General features: G+C 31.5%; 1 protein-coding gene across 1 annotated transcript in view; it reads left to right on the top strand.

Annotated features, from left to right (window-relative positions):
* The window catches only part of CDH19 (cadherin 19), a 66406-nt gene that overhangs the window by 12282 nt on the left and 28020 nt on the right, over window positions 1-26104 (top strand). Inside the window, exons 2-7 of the mRNA XM_045527344.1 lie at window positions 409-712; window positions 4333-4627; window positions 14178-14297; window positions 16837-17001; window positions 18612-18796; window positions 19334-19587. Of these exons, the coding sequence (XP_045383300.1) occupies window positions 521-712; window positions 4333-4627; window positions 14178-14297; window positions 16837-17001; window positions 18612-18796; window positions 19334-19587 (1211 nt within the window). The 5' untranslated portion in view covers window positions 409-520. The remainder of the gene's footprint in view (window positions 1-408; window positions 713-4332; window positions 4628-14177; window positions 14298-16836; window positions 17002-18611; window positions 18797-19333; window positions 19588-26104) is intronic.

Here is a 26104-nt window from a genome sequence, read left to right as displayed (position 1 = left end):
AAAAAGAGGAGAAATATATGATTTTTTTCCTCCTGGCTTGACTGCTGCTTTAACAAGATAGTTTGAGTTTTACTGAGATAGAAAGGAGAAAGTAAGCAAGCCAAATAAAAAAAAAAAATTCTATCTCAATGTCAGCTGTCAATCCAGCAGAGTCCCAGAGCAATTTTTCAACCTTCAGGTAGATTTATGACTACAGTTTAAAATGAACAGTGCCTGAGCAGAAATTTATAATTATTCTAATCAAATCATTGCTGAGCTACAAAATATAATTAACTAGCTTAATTGGTAGATAAATTAAATGTATATTTTTATTCCATTCTTTTCAGATATGAAAATTGTAACCTTAGTAATTATGTGAGAAAATGTTATTTTAAAATGTCAAATTTTATTTTGTTTCTTATGCTTCAGGAATATGAAAGATATACAAGAGCAAAAAAGACTATAAAGGAAGAGAAGACTTTTGTTTGCGTCATCCTGTTTCTTCTGAAGAGTAACAATTGGAATAAAAAGAGTCATCAGAATGAATAGTTGTTTACTGCTACTTTTCATGTTGGAAATGCCTCTCCTATGGACTTGCCTTATAGCAACAGAAAACTTTAAAACTGAGAAAGCTAAGCAGCCAGCGGGATATCATTTGAGAGTGAAGCGTGGCTGGGTGTGGAATCAGTTTTTTGTACCAGAAGAAATAAATACGACTCATCACATAGGCCAGGTGCTTATTTTCTAGAAGTGTCACTGTAAATAGCAGAACAATGTAAATAAATGCATTGGGGAAGTTTTGGAAGTTCTCTATTTTCTCAGTGGATCCACTAGAAATTCTAATACACCAGCACAATTAATTGATTTAGATTCACAAGCACCTAAAACATCCACTAAAAACTTGAGAAAGAGGGATATCTCCCATTTTTAAGTTTCATTTTAGTCTCATGTATGAAAACACAGCCCTCATTTATCAACATCTGGAAATTTGATGGTGTTATTTTTGGCAATGGATCAAAGCAGGCACACTGAGACAAATATCATTTACGAACAGTATTTAACTTGATTTTCTGTTATGCTAAGTAGCTGTTGATTTACCCTTCATTCATTTTTAATGAAGTAGATTAATACCATATCCTTTCACAGTTAAGTAGCTTCAGAAGCCTACACAGTTTATTTGATTAGTAAAGTTAAAGTATACGGAATAATTATCTCCACTTTCTTAGAAGAATATATTTTAAGAACAATTCCTTAATGAGACAGAACATCTCCTGTTTATGTTTTTGGTTTTTATTTTATTATTTGATTTTCTTTAAACAGAGGTAACTACAATATCATGTCCTTTTCTGTATGGCTCTTTCTCTAGATGAATGAACTGAAATAAGTTTAACCGCTAATTAACTGGTACTAAAATTTAATTGGGCCCAAAGGGTAAAGCACTCAAAATTTATTAACTCTCTTTTTCTAGCCCTTTCAGGAGAGCTACAGTGTTAAAATAGTGTCTGGATTCCGTAAAGTTCACCTATGCTATCAGCCAAACGTATATGAGTACATTCAATAAAGATAATTATTCCTTATACTTTAGGTTAGGATTTTAGGAAAACAGGTTTCAAAACACGTGAGGGGGTGTGTGTGTGTACCACACACCTGCTATAAATGACATTTCTCATCCCTTTCTATTTTCTAAGATGATTGCAGGTAAATCACATGCACGGATGGCACTAATGAGGTCCACAGTTAAGTGTCTGCTAGGTGACTAGGGGTCTCCCCAGCCATTCTTATAATGGACTCCACAGAGCACCATATGCTTGCTCTCCCATCACTGAATGGGGTGATAGGCTAAGATGAGCTGGTTACTTTCAGTAAATAAGGTGTCACAGGAAGTGCATCAATGTGATTGGGACAAAGACTATCTCTGGGGCTGTCACATTTTCTAGTTTGTTTCTACTTCCTACACAAATCTCCTGCTACTTCATTTCACATAGTGATTGGTTTGGTCTATTTTTTCAATCAATAAAAATATTTATGAAAATGCTCTAACAGATGTTTTCCCTCTAAACAAACTCATTAGGCTTAAACACCATACAGATAACTGGTTTAAAAGAGAACAATAATGAATGTTTAGGTGCTTGTAATTAAAGAGCTAGTAAAAATAAAATGTGGCTGATGTGTCCAAGATAACTGTCCCTTGGATCCATTTGTTAACAGAAATTAAGATTGGAAAGTACAATTAAGTGAGAATGTAAAGTGATATTGGTTTGCAAAATTGGTAGTAAGCCGCCTTCTTCAGAAAATATTTTTTGAGTAGACGTATAGAAAATTTTGTAATACTAGAGTACATGAAATTAAAATATCATTAGCATATGCATTTTGTGACAGGAAGAGACAAGTATTCAAGTAAACCTTTTTGGGTTGTTTTTTCCCTTTTTATCTGGGTCTTAAAAATATCGAACTTACTAGTATTTGAAAATTACACTGTGCATATGCTTGGGATACATTTATTCATTACTGAATTTAATATATATTAATTCTAATATTGAATACATTCTCAAAATACATTGAAATGTCATTTTTAAAATATGGACCATGCATTGCTCATTTAATATATTGACTGGAATTGTTTTCCTTAGTTTCTTAACATCATGGCATAGATAATTTCTTTTTATTTTATGAATAATTGAAGACTATCAAATTTAAAGAGCTATCAGCAAAAAGTCAACCTGGATGTTATTTTTCTCAATTTGTTTCTTTCATTACATAGCACTGATATTCAACACATTATTAAAAAATGCTAAATTCGGCTGGGCGTGGTGGCTCACGCCTGTAATCCTAGCACTTGGGAGGCCGAGGCGGGGGAATCGTTTGAGCTCATGAGTTCGAGACCAGCCTGAGCAAGAGCGAGACCCCGTCTCTACTAAAAATAGAAAGAAATTATATGGCCAACTAAAAATATATATATAGAAAAAAAAATTTGCCGGTCATGGTGGCGCATGCCTGTAGTCCCAGCTACTCGGGAGGCTGAGGCAGTAGGATTGCTTAAGCCCAGGAGTTTGAGGTTGCTGTGAGTTAGGCTGTCTCAAAAAAAAAAAAAAAATGCTAAATTCATTGATTTAAGTATCTTAGATTTTTTTCCACAATCACATAGAAAAATTTATTAATTAGTTCATAACACTAAATTATAGCTTGAGCCATCAGAAAAGTTAAGAATTTGTTTAGGACTGTATTTCATGGTTAACTTTGTAAACTTTCAGATAGTCTTTTAACTTTGAAGAAGAGTACATTCATAAATGGTGAATCAAGAAAACATGGATTTGCAATAATTAGAGTATCATGGCATGCATCCTCTCTTATGTAGAAATAATTTAGATATGAAAAACCATGCAACTAATTTACATCAAAATTATACTTGTTTTTTAAATGTACATTCAAAATTATAAATAATCAACACTATGAATAATGAACAAATCTACTTTGTTTTTAAAAAATAAAACAATAAGGGCACAGGAAAAATGTATTTGAGAATTAAGTTGAATATGTTGAAAAGAAAGAGGTTTATATCTTCCGGCTAAAAATCAAGGGCTAACGATTATGTTACTTAGTTGTTATTAGGGGAGGATCTGGGATTAGAAGCCCTGTGGTCTACATCACAAATCTACACAAAAACCAAGAGTCTCTATTTTCTTCTGTATAGAAATAGTGATTATCTCATATATGTATATCATATATATCATCATATATGAAATGATATGTATTTCACAATGCTGTTTTGAGTGGTACTTGAAAACACTAATTTAAAGCAAATTATGAATATTGTGGCATATGTTAAATACCCAATAGAAGGTTGAGATTATTATCTTCTCATTGTACTCTCTAATTTTCTTTCTAGTATTTTCATGTTTTCTATGTATTTTCAGCCAAGAGACAGAATGTCACTGTCTAAATACACCTAGATTATTATTTTCTTATCTGTCTCCAAGTCCTAACCTAATATAAATATTTGAGAGTACAGTTTTATTGACTAACAATGTAGTCATGAATCAAACTTAAGCCAAATATGTTGTTAATAATTTATTAAAGAGGCTTTATTTTTCAATTATTATAGTTTGCAATTAGAATCATCTATTTCTAATAATAAAATTTGTATAGTTCTTTACATTGAAAATTCGGACTTCTTCCTCTGCCTGGTGATAAATTTTAATTTTGAAATTAATATTTTACCTTATTTAATATAATGTGGAAATTATATAGAATTATTAACTTAGGGAATAATTAACATACATGAAAATAAAATTTAAATTTGATTTGTCCATTTCAGATGTATAGAAACTAAATTATTCCTCTTTGCCTTTGCAGCTAAGATCTGATTTAGACAATGGAAACAACTCTTTCCAGTACAAACTTTTGGGAGATGGAGCTGAAAGTATTTTTACCATTGATGAAAGAACAGGTGACATATATGCCGTACAGAAGCTTGATAGAGAAGAACGATCCCTCTACATCCTAAGAGCCCAGGTAATAGACATCACTACTGGAAGGGCTGTGGAACCTGAGTCTGAGTTTGTCATCAGAGTTTCGGATATCAATGACAATGAACCAAAATTCCTAGATGAACCTTATGAGGCCATTGTACCAGAGATGTCTCCAGAAGGTATTGCATATTATTTACATCAAAGATATATTAACAATGAAAAAAGATTTAAAATTTCAAGCATATATTTTGGAAGTGAATTATTTAAAGTTCTACACTAGTACTTCCTTCTACAAACGTGTTTAAGTAAAATATCTGAGAACTTAGACTATGCATTAAATTTTTGTAAAAAATCATATATACATCAATAAATTATTTGTTTTATTAAAATGTCATCCCAATCTTCAAAGCAATAGAAAAAAAGGCTAGATATGTTTATTCAAGCAATTCATAAAATTCTTTAGCCTGTTTATTTACTAGTCTCTTAAATATAAGAATTTCTTTTTCAAAACAAAATATATCTTTGTATCTCAAAAAAAGATAATCCTGCAAGATATGTATGTAGAAATAGAAGAAACCAATTTTTAAGATGAAAACAACTAATATGTATCAAAATCATGGAACAAGAAGATCAAAACCAAAACAAAATAGTTGAACATCTGTGTGTGGTTGTATTCATTTCAAGTTCCTTTTCAAAGCCCAATGTTATTGTTATTAATGTTTTAAATATAATACATATGCAAAAAAATGATTTCCATAAGATATAAGAATTGATTGCCTTAGAAGTCATAAATAGCTTTCCACTGGGTGGGGAACGGGTTGGGGCAGGAATTACGGTTATTCAAAATTTCTCCTCTCATTTATTCACTTAAATAATTTTCATAGCATAATACATGGTAAAATTTAATTCAAAGATTTATTTTACTGTGACAAATAAATGTAATTCAATAATGGTCATTTTAAATTATTCTAACATTCTTCAAAACTGCATTACCTAAATATTCAATTCATTAGTCAATAATTCTAAAAATAGATATTGTCATATATTTTCCTGATTCTTCATTTTCAACATTCCAGGTAGAAATTTAAAGATGCTAGTTTACATTGTTTAGAACACATAGGTATTTAACTAGAGTATAAACAAATTTACCTGTGTAATATATATCAGGACAAATTATCATTAGATGTAAATAGCACTTTAAAATTATTCTATTTTGGTAGCTGGGCAAAGACACAGCTCTTCTTCCTCCTCCCTCCATTCCCTTTCTCCTCTATCTCCCCCTCATCCTCTCCTCTATCTCCTTATTCCCTGTCTTCCTCCTCCTACACCTCTTCCTCCTCCTCTTTCTTTCTCAACAGTTATATATTATGGACCTAACTTGTGCCAGGAATCTTTTTTTGAAACTAGGGATAGAATTATAAAAGAGATACAGGAGTCAACTGCTAGTATAAAACTTATATTTTAGTTATAACACACAAACAAGAATAACTCATTTTAAATAAACAGGGTAATATTAATTAAAGTAGGTTATTTAAGTGTTAAATATGAGTGAAGTGTGATGATGATTAATTGCCCGGAGGAAAGAGGGACATTTTAGGAGCTGATATTTGAGGAGAATGATCCAAAGAGGTTAGCCATGCCCTACGCTAGGAAAATACTTCCACACAGAGTGCTCAGGATTGCATACACCAATACAGGAGTCTGTTGACACATGGCAAATGTGTAGAGCATGGCAATGAATGTGATTGCTTTGGCAGAGAATGTAGGGAGGGAAGAGAAAAGCATCCAGCCTGATTTGACTGTTAAGCAGAAGGAGGTTGGGCTGGCAAATTGGAATGAATGGAATTGGCCAGTGATAGCAAGAAGAAGAGAAAAACATGAGAAAAGATGTTGCAAAAGAAGAGATCTTCTAAATGTGTGGAATGCTGCTATGAGTTTGAAGAAACTCAAAACAGAGTAGTGATTTTGATTTGGCAAAGTGAAGGCCTCTAATGATTTTGATAAGAAAAGTTTGGTTTAATTTGTGCTATTGCACAAATATACATTGGAGACTATTCTATGTCATAAATGGAAGAAGAGGAAGCAACAGTGAATTCAGCCAACAATGTAGCATAACACTTTAAGAAGTGTTTAAGAAGTGTTATGCTACAGGGAGAAAATAGAGATGTGAGACACTAGCAAGAGGGAGATCAAGTCAAGAGGATTTTTTGTTGGTTTATTGCTGTTTGTTTATTAAGATGGGAAATTTAATCACACTTATATGCTTATATACTATAGGGAATGATCCAAAAGAAGAATATTTTGATGCAAAATAAAAGGAATATAGCTGCTACTATATTAAACTTTCTTAAAAAAAGAGTCTTGGAATGCAGGGCACAAGTAGAAGGGAGAGATTCAAGTAGGCTGATATATTGGTTCATAACCAATAAGTTAATAAGTGTTTGCTTCTATTTTATCAGTAAATTATGATAACAAATACAGTAATTGAGAACAAAGGAGTATAATTTTAGAGAGAGAGGAGGGAGGTACAAAACAGCCATTTTGGAGAGTTGGATAGTGAGCCCACAAAGAAATTATTGTTTGTACAATACATTATTGGAATCATGGTGTCAGTACAGATTACAAAACATGGTTTGGTCTATACTACTACAGATCTCTTTGTGCACTGCAATTGGAGATACTTGTCTAGATTATCTAGTCAATACATCCTGGAGGAATGCCAGTTAGGGTTCAGGCTTTGTATGGAATCATACACAAATCAACAAGCACTTCTTAAACCTTTCCACGAGAGGAAGGAACCAACGGAGCAGTGGTCAGTTGCTATCAGAAATGTTGTCTAATATGAAATAAAATATTCCTAATGTTCTGTCAGCTTTTTAACTAATGGTTTCCTTCTAAAGCATTCCCGCATTTTTGTTGACTTTGTTTAGAGGTTAAAAAATCAAATAACTAAATTATACATGATTCTCTTTTTTCCTCAATGTCAATATTTAGTTAATGAATACTGTGAATTATTTTACCAAACTATATTCTTAATTCTTCATCTTTTTTCTATGTCCACGGCTATTTAATGGATTCTTGAGTATTGACCTTGCTTCCAAATTCCTTACCTAACTATTTTGTTCTTTAAAAAGCAACCATTGCACATATTTTATTGTTTGTTATCTTTTAAAAATATGTTTCTGTTGTATTAGAGTCAACTGTCTATTATCATATTTCAATCTGCACTTTAAACTTAGAATTTGGTTTGGAGAAAACCAAGAAAATTTCAAAGTACTTGTTGTTTGTTAAACACACATTTATTTACAAGTAATGATTGGCTTTTACTGATTACATTTATATTTGAAATGCAATTACTTTCAAACTAGAACTTTCAAGTGAAATTGAGATAAACCATGATGTTTTCCCATTTGTCACTTTGGATTTGCAAAGTTATTATCTTTCTTCCACAAATAAATGTAAGATCTATTAGGCCAGGAGTCACAGAGCACCTGATGTTTGGAATGATAGAATAAATAAATGAATGGGTGCATGGATGGATAAAAATGCTATGTAAGTGAATAGACTGCTTTGGGATATGAATAGAGGATATCAGTAGATGTGAAATCCAAAGAGACTCCACCAGTGTGGGTTGAAGAATATAGTGACCCAAGGTGCTGCAGGTAATTGCTAAATAGTGACTCATCATTCTGAAAATTTCAGTGCAGAAGCTACATATTCATTTTTATGTCCTTTTGGTGAATAGCAGCCTGTCAAAGCCTTAATCTTCCCTTTCAATAAAAGTTGTTAGTTTTTACATAAAACTTTAGCCTTATCAAGAAAAGAGGTGGCATTTAAAATAGACGTAGTATGTTGTTTAATAAGCAATTAAGCCTGCTTTGGCTGATTATGCCAATGCCATTTCATAGTTGTACCTAAAAGTAAACTTGTGGTAAACACCTAACTCTTACCTTCACGTGATCTTAAAAAGTAGTTGGGTGATTTATTTTCTGCATTACAAAATCCTGCTAAAAGTGAATCATGCTTTAACAAGTTAGGTCACATTGTGTGAAAAACAACAGTAAGAAATATTTATATTCCTGGGCCCCAGTAAAAAAAATAAAAGGAAAAAAAGAAAATAAAGAAATATTTATGGTTTATACATTATGAATTCTCATTAGAGTTAATGCACCTATTATATATGTTTGTATGTGTATATGTTAAAAGAAAATTTTAAACTTGACTCCTTTAAAATTTAGTTTTATATATTTCCTGCATATAGAACACAAGAAGAATATATTGCTTAGTAAATATATTCTCCATCCTCACTCTTTGGAGCTTTACCAAATACATATCCTCCATCAAATATTTTATAACAGTAGTCACTGAGTACATCATTTTTAACATTAGCAAGTATCTAACACTCCTTACACTGATGTTGATCATTTTATTATCAAAACCAGGATGCTATTGAAAGCAAAGAGGGTAACTTATGAGTGAGACGCATTTCACCTTACCAGTTAAGAAAGACTATAATAGCATTTTAGATTGGAAGTACAAATAAAGTGGGCTATACTGAACTCTGCAATTATTTTAAAATATTGTATTTTAAATTGTAAGTTTTTTTGAAAATCAGATAAAAATTCTCTTTAATAATCTCTATCATCAATATGGCACACATATGCTGTAATGCAGAACCATTATAAAAAGAGAGATCAAATGCAATTAATTTAAAATACACACAAATTAAATTTCAGTTATTTTTCAGAAAAATAAAAGTCCTAATTTTTTGAAATTCCTAACATCTGAAATAAGATTCTATGAACCTTATGCCTTTGGACACATAAGTTGAAAATGATTGATATCGGGACAGATTGCTCTTCTTAGTCCTCCAAATGTTAGTTTTAATTAAACACACTCTAATTTGCTTTGACTTAAATTCTATTAATATTATCTCAGATTATAAAAATGTAGAGATGTTAAAAATATCACATGAAAATAATAATAATGACCTAGTTTTCAGTGATTGTAAACAGAAAAACAAAAAAAAAATAATTGAAGAATACTTTACACATTTAAGGTGACAAGTGAGAAAATACCAGCTGTTTTCCAACTTCTATTTGGAGGTTTTAGGTTGTAAAGTTACTGCATCTCAAATATAAATACCGTAAAGATGGACCAATCAGTACTTGTAGATAAATAATGCTTCTCATACTAATAAAATAAGGTTTCAGTGTGAAGGAGTGAGAAATGTGCTGATGAAACCATTATTTTTATCATGAATTTGATCACTTGATCACCTAATTCATCTTATATCTGCTTTGTTGTCATTATAATCATAGATTCGGAGTGTGGGTCAAAATAATGTTATTTTAATCTGTGCTGCTTTGGAGTTGACCATTATACTCAACATCTTCTCAATAAACTTGTTCCAGATTAATCAAGGTGTACTCAAATTAAAAGTACATATAAAATAGCTTTTCTATTACACAATTTATATCTCCATTGTAAGAAAATCCTATTAACCTTATTACCACTGAATTCAAAACCAATAAAATATTACATACTAAAATAAATGAGTCATTTTGAAATGTACAGTTTAAATCTTAGCATTCACTATAATAAACTATGGTACCCATACTTTGGTATTCTCTAATAAATGTAAGCTTTAATTGTGAAATGTCTTTGCCATAGCTTGCTGACTTCTCTATTGCCTACATGATGTCTAAATTGGTCTACCTAAGATAATTTATCACTCTTTTATATTTGGATGTCTCCCATAATCACTAGTGGATAAAACATTGTATGCGACATGAAATGATACCATTCAATAAAGTTTTGTTATTAATGTTAAATATTTGACTGAGAATCATCCAGTCCTCTCTAAAACTGGTTGATAATAAAATCCACATAAGTCAATATAGACAGATTTACACTATTCTTACATGAGGTTTCACTCAGTGGTGGCAGAATAGTTCTGATGTGTTGAGAAATTATATTATTGATGTTCTCAATGCTTTCAATCTTCAACAATTTTATGCAGTTTTAAAAAGTTTAACACTTTTCATGGTGAGTGTCAGGCGCACTGTCTGGAGAATGGACATGCTTGAGGCTCTGACTCAGAGGGATGGGCGGGACATGGTCAATGTATATAACCTGAACTTATGTACCCCCATGAGGAGCTGAAATAAAAAAAAAAAAAGGAAAAAAAAAAGTGTAACACTTTTAAACATCACAAGAGAATGTGTAATTTATATGTAATTTCACATACATAATAAATATTTTATCTTATATGAACAGCCCATCATCTCATTAAAATTTCTATGTCATAACAAATGAAAAAGTATATTAGCAAATGCAGTTTTTAGAGACTAATAAACTACTATATTCCCCTCAGGAACTTAGTACGTTTATATCTTGTGTCATCTACATAGCAATAAGTTTCTGCAAATAGTGTATCTGATAAAATGAGCACAGTCAAATATTGTTTTAAACTTATTTTCATAAAGATCTTTTGCAATAGAAAGTTGTCAAGATTCAGAAGCTAGCTAGAAGGAGAGAACTAATATTTTAAATTTGTTATGAAAAAAATCTCTCTAGAGTGATACAGGAAAATGACATCAACTATCCATGCCATAATAATAATAGAAATATATCAAATATTATATTTGATGTTTATTTTAGAATAAATAAACTGATAAATTGCTAAGTACAATATGATTCTAAGAGAATTTTTTTCTATTTACATTTTTGTCCACTTAAAATGATAAATGCAAACTGATTTAAGAGGATTTTTAGGTTGCAACAGTCCAGTCATCTTGGCTCTTTGCATTCCCAAATAGCTCTGCCATCTCTGATCAAGTTAGGGTGACTCCACTGACAGACAGGCTGACCTTGGGACCCATTGGTCCCCAAGAGAAAGATTTTCTCACTCTTTGTTTGCATCCCTAACTAATTTGATTTCAAGGATCTGATTTAAACTTTTAAGAGTTGCCATCAGCTACCCAATTCTAATTACCGGATGATGTCTTAAGGTAGAATAATAAGATTTAAGGGTGAGGCAGTTCAACATATGCACATCCCTTCAGGATTATTTTCACTTCCCTTTATCTGCAATCCTGTGGTCATTTCACACTGTCACAGTTGTACTAACATGGAGTGATCAGGTACCTAGTGTTACTCAGGATAGTCCTGCTTTACTCTTATTTTTCTGTCATTTTGTCCTGGAAGCATTTGTCCTAGTTTTTCTAAAGGATTTCTGCAAGATTTAAAATACTGACTAGTAAAATATACCAGTCTACTTCCCTCGGTTGGCTTTTTATGGGCCCAGCACGCTTCCGCTGAGCAACTCTGCTGGTCTGTTGGCTTTTTAAAGGAAAAAAAAAAAAAAAACTTTTAGAAAATATTCAAGAAGATTTAAAATTGTTTAATCTGTATTCCGTGAAAGGTGATATCAATAATAAATGAAAAAGGAAAAGAGAAAGTAGGAAACAACAGAATAAAATAAAACAAAGATAAATAGGGTGATATAAAAATTGAACATTGCTAAAATCCTTCTGATTTTTATGGCCAATATTTCCAAAACATGAGTACAAATTGAGTAAAACTGCATGCATTAAAGTTTTAGAAATATTGCTGCTTATTTTTTCCATCTAAATTAGAGATATATACACATATACATATACTAACACATACATTCATATATACATATATATATTTTCTCACATGCATAAATATAAAGAGTAAATCCCTGAGTAGTCATCAGTGGTTCTTATCGAGCACTGAACACCCCTGAAACATTGCAGAGTTACCCCACTTCTATAGGTTTGGTACCATTATTTTAAAAGTTCTAAAATATTCATAAGAGAGAATAATAAGTATTTCCCTAGAAATTGAACTCCCTACTAAATTCACATGAGAGGTATTCTGGATATTTATAATATCAAACTGTTTTTATCCACTAAGGTTCCTAAGAGTTTGAATTCTTTGATTTTCTATACAGAGAAATTATTTTGTGTAACAGGCTACGTTAGGTTTTCTATTTAGAAACCTAATGTAGAGAACAAAGGAATGACATATTCAGACGGTGAAGAGGTAAGTTTTTGTTAGAAGTAAAGGAAGCTATCAATATAAAATGTGCTAAAAAAAAAAAAAAGCTGGCTTGGAAAAGAGAACCTAACTATATGACTTATATTTCTATCATCGAAATGCAGAGTCATCTTCTGTGGGTCATTGCATTTGCTGGGTCTTCCCAGTTCTTATTTGTATAATCCCAGGTTAGGAACTCTAAAGACTTAGATTACTAAAATGTATTTTGATTAATAACTAACAGTACTATGATTTTTAGGGTGGCTTCTGAAGCTAAAGACAGGTAGTATAGTTAGTTCTGGAAACCAGCGTTGGGAAACCCCTATGGAAAGAAATAATATAGAGACAATGAGGAAAAGTGGAGGAGTAAATGGATGTGTGCACGGAAGGGTAGTTAAAAGAACAAGTCTTGTCCAGTATAGACTGATTAAATTGGTGGTCCCTATGAACCATTTTATTGGAATAACTCTCCACAATAACTACAGAAAGATATTTTTAAAACATTTAAAAGTAATATGGGTCTACACATGGAATAGTTGGGGAAATGAATAAGTATTGGAAAGGGTAGGTGAAGAGTTTTCTTTTCATATATTATATTGCTCTGGATTTTTGAATGAGGTATAAGTGTTACCTATTAACATTATATGAATAAGAAGAAATTCTACTTGAGTAAAATATGCTATATGCTATTAAAGCAAACATTAAACAACTATCCTAAAAATGATAAAACAGAACAGCAAAGAAAGCGCACTATTGAGGGCAGCCGTTAAAGTTTCAACAATTAGTGAAGTATAGAAGGGTTGCCTATTAGAGTGTTTCAGTTTATAACATTGGATTGTGATGGGAAAATTCATTATGCTAGCTGTAAAGAAAACCACAGAGGTTATTTGATTTTATGCCATTTGTGCTGCCATTCTTATCAACACAGTACATAGTGTCCCAACAAATATGGATTTCTAACAAGATCCATAATGCTTAATTCTGTGTTTACAGAAAGCAAATTAAAAAACACAATATTTTCAGTAAATACTTTTTTAAATGTAGCATTAATTTCAAAAGTACAAATATTTATTTCACATGATTTTACTGCTTATTACTGATTTTTAATAAGAATGCTTACCTTGTCAATATATGCAAGATTTTGTTTTGCTTTTTTCTTAATTCTTCAAAGCAAGTAGGTATATTACAAAAAGTAATTGAACAAGCTAAATATTATGCCCATCCTCAACTGGATACTCTTTCAAGCTCATTTCAATTATCTTTATAAATATTTATCAACATTTCACAGTCTTTTAAGGTATAGGCTACACTATGATTTTTGGTGAAAATCATTTCCAAGTTCCTTTTGATTCCTCCACTAAGAAAACATATTGGGAAGATTAAAAATTGATAAATTACACATTATAATGAATTGTTTAAAAGTTACACCTTATGTCACAAATGTACATGTTTAAAATTCAACATTGCATATGAGAATTAGGAAAATTTTATAAAAGGTTATATTCTTTTGTCTATACAAGAAGATATTACTTTTAAAAGAACTGAGTTTTCATTTTATAACATCATTTTGCTTTGGTAAAGACAGAATGCTTTACAGAACTGAATTCATCCTTGAATAAGACCACAGTCTTAATTTACTGTTACTACGTATTTTCTCTTCAGGAACGTTAGTCATCCAGGTGACAGCAAGTGATGCTGACGATTCTTCAACTGGTAATCATGCTCGTCTCCTATACAGCTTATTACAAGGCCAACCATATTTTTCTATTGAACCAACAACAGGTATTTGTGAATGAAACACAGTGCTATTTACATGATTCTGAAGTAAGCAAATGTCAGCAAAAATATCTGCTTAGAAACATGTTTTACAGTAGGCCTGATGTTTCAGTTCATACATGGGTTGTAATTCCTAAGCATTTAATTAGTGTTAGTCTTGTAGCCTTTTAGTTGATTTTTCTAAGGTTAAGAGATTGGATTTTCCTTATTCAAATCACAAATGACTTCTGTATGGAGTATAAAACATATGTAAAGATTTTATAAACCAATTAGAAAAAAGACAAAAAGCCTAATTTAAAAATATGGGAAAAAAACATTTAAAAACAATTGACAAAAGGAAATATAAAAAAAGTCTATAAGCATATAGGCATTCCGCCTCATTAGTCATCAGGGAATACAAACAAAAAGCACAAATACACTTGCATACCCAAACAGAATGCCTGAGATTAAGTCTGAGTATAAGGCTGAGTATACAAATTGGTATGAAGCATTCACTTAAAAAAAGTTCTGTATTTTAATTTTATTACTATTATTATTATTTTTTTTTTTGAGACAGAGTCTCACTCTTTTGGCCTTGGTAGAGTGCAGTGGCATCATCATTGCTCACTGTAACCTCAAACTCCTGGGCTCAGCTTCCTGAGTAGCTGAGACTACAGGCACACTCCATGACATCTAGCTAATTTTTCTATTTTTAGTAGAGACGGAGTCTCACTCTTCCTTAGTCTGGTCTTGAACTCCTGAGTTCAAGCAATCCTCCCACCTTGGCCACCCAGAGTACTAGGATTACAGGCATGAGCCACCATGCCATGCCCACCCCACAATCCTCCCTTGAGTTGCACATGGAGAGATGCTAGCATCATCTAGTCAACATATTCAATGGTTTCTACTCTGCTTTATATAATTGATTACATTAGTGAAACTCTTTAGTCCACATTTAAAATTCCTTCAGGTTATGCTCCAGTTTATCTCTTTAAAAAAATAAGTAAACACAACTTTTTAAATGAATGCTTTGTCTTGGATACATTTGGGAATTGGCTATTTTTTGATTTCAATAGATTGAGGAAGTTACATGGATGAATTGTATAATGCTGAAGTCAGGGCTTTTAATGTATTCATCACCAGAAGAGTGTACATTGTACTCAATAGGTAGTTTTTAATCTCTCACCCTCCCCAGCCCCCTTCTTAGTTTTCTTTGTCAATTACATCACTTTATGAGTGTATGTATCCCTAGTTTAGCTCCCACTTATAAGTGAGAACATGTGATGTTTGGCTTCCATTCCTGCAATACTTCACTTAGGATAATGGTCTCCAGCTCCATCCAAGTAGCTGCAAAAGATATTATTTTATTCATTTTTATGACTGAGTAGTACTCCATGGAATATGTATATCACATTTTCTTTATCCACTTATCAGTTGCTAGGCACTTATGTTGATTCCATGTATTTGAAACTGTGAATTGTGCTGCAATAAACATTTAGGTGCAGGGTGTCTTTTTTATAAAATGACTTATTTTCCTTTGGGTAGATACACAGGAGAGGGATTGTTGAGTTGAGTGGTAGGTCCACTTTTAGTTCTTGAAGAATCTGCATATTGTTTCCATAGTGGTTGTACTAGTTTACACTCCCACCAACAGTGTATGAGTGTTCCCTTCTCAATGCACCAGTGGCAATATCTATTGTTTTTTGATTTTTTTAGTAATGGCCATTACGACAGGGGTAAGGTGTTATCACATTGTGGTTTTAATTTGCATTTCCCTGATAATTATTGATGTGGAGCATATTTTCATATGTTTTTTTGGCCATTTTTTTTTTTTCCTTATATCTGTGTTTAAGTGTTCCCAAAATCTTTAAAATTATTTGGCCCTCTCCTATCTCAAACTCTTGTCTTGAGTTCTTCCTAGGTTCTTTTCAGTGACAATTATTAATAATTGATTTTTACTAAATTATTTTATAGAAGAACATTTATCATGGACTATCTTGAGTTTGAATTTGCATTTCTCTTTCTTTAAATATATATGCATATATTATGTATATATTTACATTTTGAATAATTGTGGGTCAACAGCAAAGCCTTCTTCAGGTCCTACGACATGACTCTAAGTAAATTTTAACATCATAAGGGCCCAAATATTTTTTTACATAAATTTGATATTATAAATTACACAGTTATCCATAATGAGCTGATTTCAGAGTTTGTGGCCTAGTTAACTGTAGCATACCAATATTGTGTTATAGAAGGTAGCAGAAATATGTTGAGGTAAAAATAAAAATTTTTCTTTCCTACCTGTGGATTACCCTTAACATAGTATTTTTTAAGGGCCTACCCGTGTTGTTATTATTGTGATGACTACTCTAGACTCTAGGCAGAGTTACTATTTAATTTATTATTATTATTGTTATTTTTCACCAGGGCAGTGTCTGACATATTGTAGTAGTTCAACATATATCAAAAGAAGGATTGTATGATGAAATGCTTAAGAAATTAACTAAGAAGTTATCATGGTTAATAATGAAATAATAATTGGAATTTTATTACATTTTTAAAGGAGTTATAAGAATATCTTCTAAAATGGATAGAGAACTGCAAGATGAGTATTGGGTAATTATTCAAGCCAAAGACATGATTGGTCAGCCTGGAGCACTGTCTGGAACAACAAGTGTATTAATTAAACTTTCAGATGTTAATGACAATAAGCCTATATTTAAAGAAAGTAAGTAAAAAGCATCCTGAGTCTTCATTCTAAGATAAATATAACTGTGTTGAATATAGGCAGATGTCAGAGTTTGCATTCTAAAAGTGCTGCACTAGCCCTAGAATTAAATAAATTTGTTAATTATTCTAAACTGTGAATATTTTCATTAGCATAATCATTCAAATACAAATGAAAGAGTAATCAATGTGTTAGTTTTCTATTGCTGCTGTAACAAATTGTCATAAATTTCATGGCTTTATCTTCAAAAATATAAACTAATGGTAGCAGCTTTCTATGTCTTGTTTCCTGTTATATCCCCAGCCTCTAGAACAGGGCCATGTGAAAAATATGTGGTCGAAAATGATTTCTGAATGCATGGAAAATTGTATAGGTTAAGTGTTGATTAAGAGAAATGTCTGAGTTGTTTCTAATTTTGGAGGCCAATAATTTAATATAAACTCAATCACATTTAAGTCTGCTTTCAAGTTTATGGTAGTATGATTGTTTTCTGCAGATTAATTTCTTGACAATTTTTAATTTGTGCAATTAAACAATTCTTTCAGTTTTCCCATAAGAAGAGAAACACTGCACTGTTAAAGTGTTATTTTCACTCTAAAACTACGGTAAAATATTAGCAATTTTTAAGTAATACTTCTCCCAGTTAAAAAGTAAAATCTTGAAATGCAACCTCTGAAGTGACTTGCTCTATGCTTCTAAGGGAACCAAGAATCTCTCTGAAGAAAAATTCCATTATATGTGCTCCTTTCTCTTAATTCTAAGGAGCTTCATTCTTTAGAATATTCACATGTATGATGATTTTTTTTACATTTTAACATACATTACAAATAATAATTTAATTCTCAATTAAAATAAATTTAATAAAGTAATTATCAGTTTTTTGACAAGTTACTCCTGAAAAATAAAGAAAAAAAGCTCAGTAATTTGTAGTTGTATCTATGTATTTCCAATGTATCTGAAATTATTTTCTTGAGATGAAATCACTGGGGTCATCTTTGACTCTGATATTGTTTTTCTACTATTTCCACTTACCAGCTCTTTTGGATCTATCTTACTTTGCATTTCCATGATGGCTAGTTTAATCCAGGCCCAGAATCTCAAAATCAAACTATTATACTTGGAACTCAAATAGTTGCATTCAGTCTCTCCCACCTTTAATCTACACTTACATTTATTGGTAACTTCAGTCATCAAGGAATGTTTGAGGAGAATTGAGAAACACTTTTTATCAAACTTAATTAAGGATGGTTGAAGGATACAATAAAAAATAAATCATGTATATTGAGGAGGTGTACATATGAATAGAAATTTGGAGTAATACATACTAGTAATAGCCCTGCCTAAGAAATATTTGAGAAACAATGATAGAAGCTCAAATAGGATAGTGGGAAAATGTTCAGATTTCAAAATAGGAAGTGAGGATATACATATATATATATACTTTTATATATATATATATAGAGAGAGAGAGAGAGAGGGAGAGAGAGAGTTTGAGACTGACACTTAGAATAAGTAAATGGAAAGGGTAAGTATGGGTATAAAGGATGCTATAATTGGGAGTTTCTTATGTTAGGTATTTGTCTGAAATATCTTGAATTTTGTTTTTAAAGGTTTATACCGCCTGACTGTCTCTGAATCTGCACCCACGGGCACTTCTATAGGCACAATCATGGCATATGATAGTGACATAGGAGAGAATGCAGAAATGGATTATAGCATTGAAGAGGATGATTCACAAACATTTGACATCATTACTAATAATGAGACCCAAGAAGGAATAGTTATATTAAAAAAGGTAGACATATTAAAATTACTTGCTTTGCAGAATAGTGCAAAATCGAATAAGAAATACATATAATGATTTTGTGTATCTGGTTAGATTTTTTTTTCTTCATTAAGTAATTGAAATAAGATCCTGTGATTTATGGTTTAGGGAGAAACGGAGTTTAGAGTTATCCAGCTCCTTGAATTATATGTAGAACAGTTTAAAAAAAATCAAATAAAGGACAAATTTTTTTAAAAGTTCTTAAATATGAGGAAATTAATTCTCAATTCCATAAGATCTTTATGCCTAGAAAAATATAATTTTAATCATAAATGAAAATACAGTTGCTATTACAAAACATTTCATTATAGATGTAAGTAACAAAATACAAACAGATTTTTATGCCTGATTAATGATTTAACAAGAGGGATTCAAGTATATAAAAAGGAAAGTGTAACTGAAAGACAAATGAAGCTTAATTTAACAAGTAAAACTTTATTTTTCTCCCTAAGGAATATCTTGGGTTACTAAAGCCATTTCTTCTATGTACACTGTCTTTCTTTGTAGAAAGTGGATTTTGAACACCAGAACCACTATGGTATTAGAGCCAAAGTTAAAAACCGTCATGTTGATGAGAAGCTTATGAAATACCATACTGAAGCTTCCAGCACTTTCATTAAGGTTCGGGTAGAAGATGAGGATGAACCTCCTATTTTCCTCCTTCCATATTATGTGTTTGAAATTTTTGAAGAAAACCCACATGGATCATTTGTAGGCACGGTGTCTGCCACAGACCCAGATCATAGAAAATCTCCTATCAGGTGGGTCAGCTTCACATTAATAAATAAGTAAACACAGGTTAGACTGCAAATAAAATTGAATGCAAATTCAAAGATACATCTGTATCTATATTTCTCTATATGGTACTTAATGGATTTGTAACACTTTAAACAAACACATTAAAATCTGGAGCTTCAATGTTGGTTAATATGCAGTGAAATAGATGATTACAAACATGTTTAAGAAAAAGGAAATCACCAACTAAAATCAGTATAATTGATTCCCTTTTCATTGGAGTAAGGAGGTAAGAGAAAAGAAACCTTTTTTTATCCTAAGTCGGAGTTGAAGCAAAGTTGATCATAATGTGGCTCATTTAAATACTTTTTAATTGAAATGATATTCAAAAATTGAGAAAGCTTTTACAGATTATCATTTAAAGGAGTAAAATGATATAAGTCCAACAGGTTAGAAATAAATGTATGTGTTACAATTAAATAAATATTTCCCATGTGTTAAAATAATCTGTTATTTTTAGTTACTGTGTTGTGATATCTCTCTTTTTTTCTTTCAATATTTGAGGTGTAGTCTGTTTGGACATTAAAAAAAAAAAAAAAAAAGCTTGTTACATATTTCCACTGCCTTCCCTTGCTCACCTATTTTCCACAACTCATAATCTACAGAATTACATAAACTTCCATGTGTTCGTTAACATGCTGGCTATTGCTTTGCTCTTTGGAGGCATTGCTGGTGCAGCAAAGAAGCTCCATTAAATTTTTGGTACAAAGAGATGTTCTGCTTTTCCATTTTACTTCCTATTTATAAAATGCTGCCTTCTATTGTATAGGTATAGTTATTACTAGCAGTGATTTTAATAATTTTATAAGTGTATATACACAAATACATGTGTGACCCAGTAAATCAATTATTTAATTTTAAAAACTATGTATCTATTAAGCTATTAATTTTCAGAGAATACTGAATAATGTAGAATTTTTAGAAACCATTTTGATTTTAAGGTGTTCAATGTTATCATTTAACATAAAGTGTTGGACACTAATCTCAGGGATGTGATTAAGGGAATAAATTTAATCAATAAGAATTCTTATTAAGCATAGATAAAAATGTGGAATACCTTTAAATCATAATACAAAATTAAGAATTGCATGTCCGCTGCATGTAAAAATACTACATATATTATATATTAGAAAAAGTAGGCTGCAGCCAAATATTAAGAAGTTATGTGTTCTATAGTGTCACTACTAGTGGCTACTTAAATTTTCAAACTAAAAATATTTTAGCTAACAGTTTTCATGTTTATACTGAAATAATTACCTTTAGAAATAAGTTGAAAGTGCCTATCCAAAAGAATGTTTCAATGATTTGATAGATGATCTTTCATTTAGAAGTTTCTTTTTAAAAAGATTGCTTTTCATATGTATGTTAGAATTATTGAGAATACAGAAGTTTTTTGTTGTGGTGGTTGCTGTTTTTCCATATGGTATAACTTGATTTAGCAAACATTCAATATATATTATGAAAACAAAATGGGATTTGTATGAAAATAGCCAATTAGCACATTTCAGGAGGTTGCTTCTTTTTAGTTTTCTTTTTCTCTTTTTCCTTTTTGGGGAAACAAAAAATCCAGATGTTTGAATACAAAATGCAAAATTATTTCAATTTGAGTTTTAATTTGATAATATCTCTTTGTTAATACTCACTCCATGGTGAGAGCTATGAAAAGCAAAGGAAACATTAGTATATTGGATTTTAGCCTTAGGGATGTTTCATTGTTTTGGGAGACACAGAATCACACATAGTAAACAAAGTAAATTATACCCAATTCATTTAACTCATATTAGTTTTCCCTACTAAGAGTCACTTGCTGTTTCTGTGAAGCATGGAGATTTCTTGGCTTTGTGTCAGCAAGTCTTGGGTGGGACAAATAAACTGGTTTAACAAAATAGTCTTGTTATTGTTAAGGTAAGAAAAGCATGTAAAGTAGGATCTGCATTGATATGAATTATAATAATAAACCGTATGTCAAATTTTTTTAAACGAGTGCAAAAATGAAGGAAGGATGCAATATTAGACCTGAAAGTGAGATGACAGAATTGCTTTAAGGAGCCCAGTATAGTAGAAATTAGAGGAACCCAGAGACCATCTGCAATACAATTACTGTCATAAAATTATGAGGAACTTCATAACAAATTTTCCTTAAGACTTTCATTTTATCCCTAAGACTATGTATTACTGCAAAGGACTCAATGTTTGCTTTCCTCAAAATTCATATACTGAAATGCTAAACCCCAAGGTAATGCTATTAGCAGGTAATTTATATGTGAGGGAATCACTCACAAGGGCAGAGCCCTAGTGAATGGGATTAGTGCTCTTACAAAAAGGACCCCAGAGAGCTCTCTCACATTCTCTTTACTGGAGGATACAAGAAGTCAGCAGTGAGCAACCTTAAGTGGGTCTTTGTCAGAAACCAACCTTGCTGGCATCACGATCTTGGACTTCTTGCTTCTAAAACTGTGAGAAATAAGTTTCAGTTGTCTATGGTAATTTGTTATAGTAGCCCAAGTTGACTAAGACAATTACCATATTATTTAGACCACAGGTATGAGCGTTATTATAATTTTTTATCATCACTGGGTATAATTTATTCTTTGTATATTATTGAAGATTCCTTCTTAACTAAGCCTAAAGTCAAATTTTGAAATATTTTGTAAGTATAAGAAAAATGGTGTATTCTTTTCTTTAAGAAAAACAAAAAACAAAAAAGCAAGTGAAACCCAAAGCAAGCAAGAAAGAATGAAATAAAAAGATTAGAACACAATGGGATTAAAAGCAATATAAAATACAATGAAACAAAAACCAGAAGCTGTTTTTTTTTCAAAACACCAGTATAATTTATCAATCTCTAGCCAGACAGAGGGGGGTGGGAGAAGAGAGAATAAAAATTACCATTATCAGAAATGCCAGAAATGAAAGAGCGTAAATATTGATCCCACAGACATTAAAAAAAAAATGATTATTGGGACTACTTTTGGCAACTCTATGCCCATACATTCAGACAAATTTCTTAAGATAAATCACCAACATTTATATTAAAAAAGATAAATAACCTCATTAATCATATATACATATACAACCACATATATGTATACACAAAAAATATGTAATGAAAAATTCAGTTAAAAATCTTTAAAAATGAAAGGTCAATTGCAGGATGAAAAGATGTCACTAATAAATTCTACCAAATACTATGAGCAAAGGAAACTACAGACCAATATTTCTCATAAACTAAAAGACAAAAATTACTGACAAAACAATAGCAACTCCATCTATTTGTGGAAAGGATAGGAGTATATCACTACCAATTGGGTTGCACCCAGGAATGTAAGGATGTTTCTATGTATAAAAACATTTCACTATTAACTGTATTTTAACAGATTTAAAAAGTCATATAAGGATGTTAATAAGTGAAGAAAAAGAATTTGACAATATTCAAAATCAATTCATGATAAAAATTATCAGCACACTATGAATAGAAGATTCTTAATCAGAAAAAAGGTAGCTACAGAACATGTACAACTAATATTATACTTAATGATGAAAGATTAAGTACTTTTCCCCTAAGATGGGGAAAAAGGTAGGAATACATTCTTTCACCAGTCCAATACCCCATAATACTGGAAGTCAGAGCTATGAAATAAGTAAATAAATTAAAAAATACAAATTGGAAAGAAAGGACATGGTTTTCTTTATTTGCAGATGACTTGATTATCTACATTGACAATTCTAAAAAATTGATAAAAATGCCTAGTCATAAGTGAGTTTATCAAGGTAGAAATATACAAGATTGTTATTAATTAAACATATATTGTCCATAAGACCCATCAATCCTACTTGAAAGTATTTACCCAAGAGAAAAAGCAAAAAGGAAAAACAAATACTTTATGTTATGGGTTGAAGTGTGTCCCCAAAAGATATGTTGTGTACTAACATCCACTACCTCTGAATCTGACCTTATTGGGAAATAGAGTTGTCGTAGAGGTAAAAAGTTAAGGTAAAATCATACTAGAGTCAATGGGCCTTTAATCCCATATGACTGATATTTTTATAATAAGACAGAGACACACAGAGAGAAATCAGCCATGTGACAAGAGAAGCAAAGATTGGAGAGATGCATCCACGAGACAAGGAATGGCAATGATGGCCAGAAGACACTAGAAGCTAGAAAAGGCAAGGAAGGATCCTCCCCTACAGGTTTCAGAGGGAGCATGGTGTGTTGACACTTTGATTTAGCCTCCAGAACTCTGACAGAATATGTTTCTGTTGTTTTCAGCCACTTGGTTTGCAGTGTTTTGTTGCAGCAGGCCTAAAAAACTCATTCATTTATATTTATATGAAAACCCATATTCAGACATTTATGATAACGTTAATCATGATCTCTCAAAGCTAGGATTAACTCATATATTCTTCAGTAAATGAATGGATTAAAAAGCAAAACAAAAACAAACAAAACCTTTGGTCCCTTGAGTACAAAGAAATTACAAAGGCAAGGGGAGGACGATAAAATTGTTTTGTATCATTACTGTGGTGGTGGACACGCAAGACTATTCATTTTTCCAAATTCACATAATGCTTCATTACATAGAGTAAATATTATTTAATGTAAATTTTGAAAAAAAATTCACACAGAACTTCGGGGATATTCCTAAATTGGAATGTACATTATTGCAAATGTACTTTACTGTATTTAAAATAAACAACATAACCAAAATGAGGGTGATTAGGGGTAAAAATATAACCTAAGTAATTTTGGAAAACAGTATTTCAATTCTAAATCTGGAGGAAAAAAACAGCTGTACATAAGAAATGTGCTCTACATGCTCAATTTATTTTTTACTGGGCTATTGTTTAGCGAATGCAATGCTACTCTACATGTATGCTACAATTGAACACATAAGTAAATCTACTGAAGATGAGAGAGTAAGGTTTGCTATCATCTAAAAAGAGAGCACAAATAAGAAATGGGATAAGTTTTACATGAAGGCTGTGGTGTTGGACTGGTATCTGAGATATCATTATGCACTAATACCTTCTTAATATGTATTATGGGTGGATTGACACCGAAATAAATGTAGATGTGTTTGTATGCAGGGGTATACATACATATATTTCCTCTTGATGTCTGCTCAAAGGGCCTTAAAGGCAATGAAACAGAAGCAGCAGCAGTGGAAACTCTTAGCACATATATCTTGCTTTCTACTACAATTCTCCAATTAAAGATAACAGGGACTCATCAGAGAACTGGAAACCAGAGCTGTTGCAGGGAAAATGCAAGATGGTCCTGTTGCATCTTGTTCCAGAAAGAAAGGAATTATTAAAAAAAAAAAAAAAATTGAAAGAATGGGGGAGTGTTGTAAGGGCCCAAAAACTGTACTGGAATTACTCCAAATATCCAAAGCTATAAATATTTAAGCCACAGTATTTGGTTTATATGATGATTTTTGGCTTATTAAACATTGGAAAAAATTATGACTTGGTACTGATATAGATAAGTAAAGGGACACATTTTTCTTAATAGAATTATTTTTACTAATAAATGTAGAAGGATGACAGGAATAGGAAATCATCATTAGTACACCAAAGTCATAATTATTGTGGGCATTATTCATCTATGGACACTAAAATTAGTGAGCAAATGTTTGAGAAGAAACCAGATGATTTAAAAATATTTTCCTGAGCTCTTTATTAATTACAAAAGAAAAATAGTAACTTTATAGTAGAGAAACCTGGCTGACATCACCTAATCACGTGATCAAGGTTAATATCACCATTAATAAGATAGGGTCAATATCACATACTCCTGAGAGGGTAGTCTAAGAAGGGTATATCACATCTTTGTCATTCCTGCCAAAAATGTATAACCTTCATCTAATTGTGAGAAAAGACCAGGAAAACCCAAATTGAGAAACATTCTATAAAATATGCGGCCAGTACTCTTCAGCAGCATCAAGATTATGAAAGGCAAGGACATTGAGGAACTGTGGACGAGCCTAAAGACACATGAAAATGAAATGCAGTACGGAATCCTGGATTGGATTGTGAAAGGAAAATAACATGGGTGGGAAAATTGCTGAAATTCAACTCTAGTTTATAGTTTACTTAATTATTATAGCAATTAATTTCTTAGTTTTGAAACAATAATAATACAAAGGTTTTATATAAGATTTTGGCATTAGAAGAAGCTGGGTGAAGGGCATATGGAAACATGCTATGCTGTTCTTGCAACAGCTTTTGTTAGTCCAAAATTATTTTAAAATATGTGTTTAAATGAATTGTGGTGGGAAAATTACCAGTGTTAAATTTGGCCAAGGTGATGATGGTGCATATCAAAATAGCATAGCTGTTTACTATTTATGAATTTTCTGATGTTTGTCTCCTAATTTTTAAACATAAAGTGAAGGGAAATATGAGGGCTGCCTGGAAATATCCACCCATGTAACCATTCTCGTTATATTAATAATGGTGGGATACTTTCTGAATAGC

The sequence above is a fragment of the Lemur catta genome, chromosome 16 (assembly GCF_020740605.2).
Source record: "Lemur catta isolate mLemCat1 chromosome 16, mLemCat1.pri, whole genome shotgun sequence".
NCBI classification, from domain to species: domain Eukaryota; kingdom Metazoa; phylum Chordata; class Mammalia; order Primates; family Lemuridae; genus Lemur; species Lemur catta.
Note: the sequence above shows the minus strand (reverse complement) of the source record. Positions and strands in the feature narration are given on the sequence as shown.